The sequence below is a fragment of the Citrus clementina genome, unplaced genomic scaffold, assembly GCF_000493195.1.
Source record: "Citrus clementina cultivar Clemenules unplaced genomic scaffold, Citrus_clementina_v1.0 scaffold_4, whole genome shotgun sequence".
NCBI classification, from domain to species: Eukaryota; Viridiplantae; Streptophyta; class Magnoliopsida; order Sapindales; family Rutaceae; genus Citrus; species Citrus x clementina.
Window position 1 is genome coordinate 18,297,822 of NW_006262274.1, and position 2,562 is coordinate 18,300,383.

General features: G+C 43.1%; 2 protein-coding genes across 2 annotated transcripts; both read left to right on the plus strand.

Annotated features, from left to right (window-relative positions):
• Nucleotides 1-213: 213 nt before the first annotated feature.
• LOC112099164 lies at nt 214-708 on the plus strand. Its single transcript, XM_024186273.1, has 2 exons — nt 214-462; nt 565-708. Exons 1-2 carry the CDS (start codon nt 214-216, stop codon nt 706-708), a joined length of 393 nt encoding a protein of 130 aa, XP_024042041.1.
• Nucleotides 709-1,509: 801 nt separating this feature from the next.
• LOC112099165 lies at nt 1,510-2,562 on the plus strand. Its single transcript, XM_024186275.1, has 2 exons — nt 1,510-2,004; nt 2,110-2,562. The coding sequence occupies exons 1-2, from the start codon at nt 1,510-1,512 to the stop codon at nt 2,560-2,562; spliced, it is 948 nt and encodes a 315-aa protein (XP_024042043.1).

A 2,562-nucleotide genomic window follows, 5' to 3' on the forward strand; every position in this document is an offset into this window, starting at 1 on the left:
GGCTTCTATGGTTTCCCGGAATCCAGTCGTCGGCGTGATTCTTGGAACCTCCTTCGCACTTTATCTGCTGTGTCATCTCTTCCTTGGGTGTGCATTGAGGACTTTAATGACCTTTTAACTGCAAACGAGAAGCGAGGAAAGCATAAGCATCCCAATTGGAAGTTGTAGGGTTTTAAACAAGCTGTGTCGGATAGCGGATTACTTGACATCGGCATGGAAGGTTATCAATTTACATGGGAGCGGTCTCGGGGGACGGATAATTGGGTAGAGGAAAGGTTGGACAGAGTTCTAGCCACTGATCTGTGGATAAGCCGGTTCAAGGAAGCTCGGGTCTGGAGTTTGGAGTCTTCTACCTCAGATCATTTACCTATTTTTATGGACCCAAAGCCTTTAGCTCATTCCCGTAGGCTTAAAAGATTCCGATTTGAGAATATGTGGCTAAGAGAGGCAAACTATGCAGAGGTGGTTCGGTCCAGCTAGTCTTCCTCGCGTGGGTATCCAATTCAGCAAAAAATTTCAGAGTATGAGACTGCTTTACTTCAATGGGGAGGCCACTTAGCTCAGGATTTCAGAAACCATATTTCCGAGTGTAGGAGGCAGATGACTCTCTTGAGGGGGCGTCGTGATTCAGCTGGTCTTGAGGAGTTTCCAGAGGTCAGGAAGCGATTTAATGAGCTCCTCCACAGCCAGGAGGTTTTCTGGAAGTAGAGATCAAGATTGCTTTGGCTCAAGGAAGGGGATATGAATTCTCGATTCTTTCATGCTACGGCAACTGCAAGAAAGCAAAGGAATTTTATTACGATGCTCTGCAATGCTCAAGGACACTGGTGTACCACCTCGGCTAACATCGATGGTTTGATCTCTGACTACTTCTCCAATTTATTTACTTCTGATGGTTGTCTAAACGTAGAGTCTTTAGATTGTGTTGAGATAAAAGTTTCTGCTGAGCAGAACAATTTGCTTCTCGAACCTTTTTCAACCGCTGAGGTTAAAGAGGCCCTTTTCGAAATGCACCCGGACAAATCACCAGGTCCCGACGGTATGAACCCGGCCTTTTATCAGCAATTTTGGCTTCATGTTGGTGAGGATGTGATGGAGGCATGTTTTAATTTCATTGCTACTTACTCATTTCCTGAGGGCTTAAATGACACATCTACTGTGCTGATCCCTAAGAAATCAAAACCAGAGTCTCTTTCGGACATGAGGCCTATTGCGTTATGCAATGTCCTATATAAAATTGTCGCAAAAATGCTCTCAAATCGTATGAAAACTGTTCTGGGCTCTGTAGTGTCTGAATCTCAGAGTGCTTTTATACCGGGTCGAGCCATCACCGATAATATCCTTATATCCTCTGAAATCATGCATTTTTTAAAGAGGAAACGTCAAGGAAAGGTTGGGGCAACTGCTCTTAAAATCGACATGTCGAAAGCTTATGACCGTATTGAATGAGATTTCTTGGAAGCTATGTTGCTTAGGCTGGGTTTTGATGGTAAATAGGTGACCTTGATTATGCTATGTGTTTCTACGGTTTGGTATCATGTTATTCGGGATGGGAAGGAGATTGGTCCTATTGTTCCTAGTAGAAGGCTTCGTCAAGGGGACCCTTTGTCGCTGTACTTATTCATCCTTTGTGCGGAGGGTTTATGTGCTTTAATCCGCAAGAATGAGCGTGCTGGTTTGCTCCATGGGGTTAAGGTAGCTAGAGGAGCTCCTGTTGTATCTCATTTATTTTTTGCGGATGATTGTTTTTTGTTCTTCAAGGCTACCAACAGTGAAGCTCATGTGATTAAGCGCATTCTTGAGGTGTATGGTCAGGGGTCAGGCCAGATGGTGAACTTCAGTAAATCCTCAATTTCCTTTAGTTCGAATGTTAAAGAAGATGTTAATGAGCAGCTTTGTCATATTTTAGAGGTTAACACTACTGCTAACCATGGCACTTATCTTAGCTTACCCTCTTTTATTGGCAGGAATAAAAAGGAAGTCTTCAGTTATATTCGATATAGGGTGTGGCAGAAGCTTCACAGCTAGAGTATGAATTTTTTGTCGGGAGCTGGAAAGGAAATTCTGTTAAAAACAATGGCTCAAGCTATTCCCAATTATGCTATGTAGGTTTATCTTTTGCCTCTAGACCTTTGCAAAGAATTAGAAACCATGATGAACTCTTTCTGGTGGGGAAGCAGACGTGAGGGGCGATGTGGTATTCGCTGGATGAAATGGAATTTACTGTGTAAACCAAAGACCACTGGAGGATTTAGCTTCAAAAACCTTCACGATTTCAATGTGGCAATGTTGGGGAAACAAGTTTGGAAGCTGTTAACGAATCCAGAATCTCTTATTGGCCAAATTTTCAAAACTCGGTATTTCCCTCGCACATCTATTGTAGAGGTTGTCTTAGGTCATAATCCAAGTTTTGTGTGGAGATCTTTGTTGGCAGCCAAGCATATTATTGTTCGCAGTAGTAGGATCCAGGTTGGCAGTGGTCAGAACACTCTCATCGGGTCGGATCCTTGGCTTCCTGATGTAGATAATGGGTTTATTTCCACTAGCTTAAATGAAAGTTAG

Bases quoted from the DNA above. Each gene is read 5' to 3' on its own strand.
- LOC112099164 (XM_024186273.1), top strand. From the start codon at position 214: ATGGAAGGTTATCAATTTACATGGGAGCGGTCTCGGGGGACGGATAAT. The intron at 463-564 runs GTGGTTCGGTCC...CACTTAGCTCAG, and splicing joins GAGAGGCAAACTATGCAGAG to GATTTCAGAAACCATATTTC.
- LOC112099165 (XM_024186275.1), top strand. From the start codon at position 1,510: ATGCTATGTGTTTCTACGGTTTGGTATCATGTTATTCGGGATGGGAAG. The intron at 2,005-2,109 runs GTGTGGCAGAAG...TATGCTATGTAG, and splicing joins TCAGTTATATTCGATATAGG to GTTTATCTTTTGCCTCTAGA.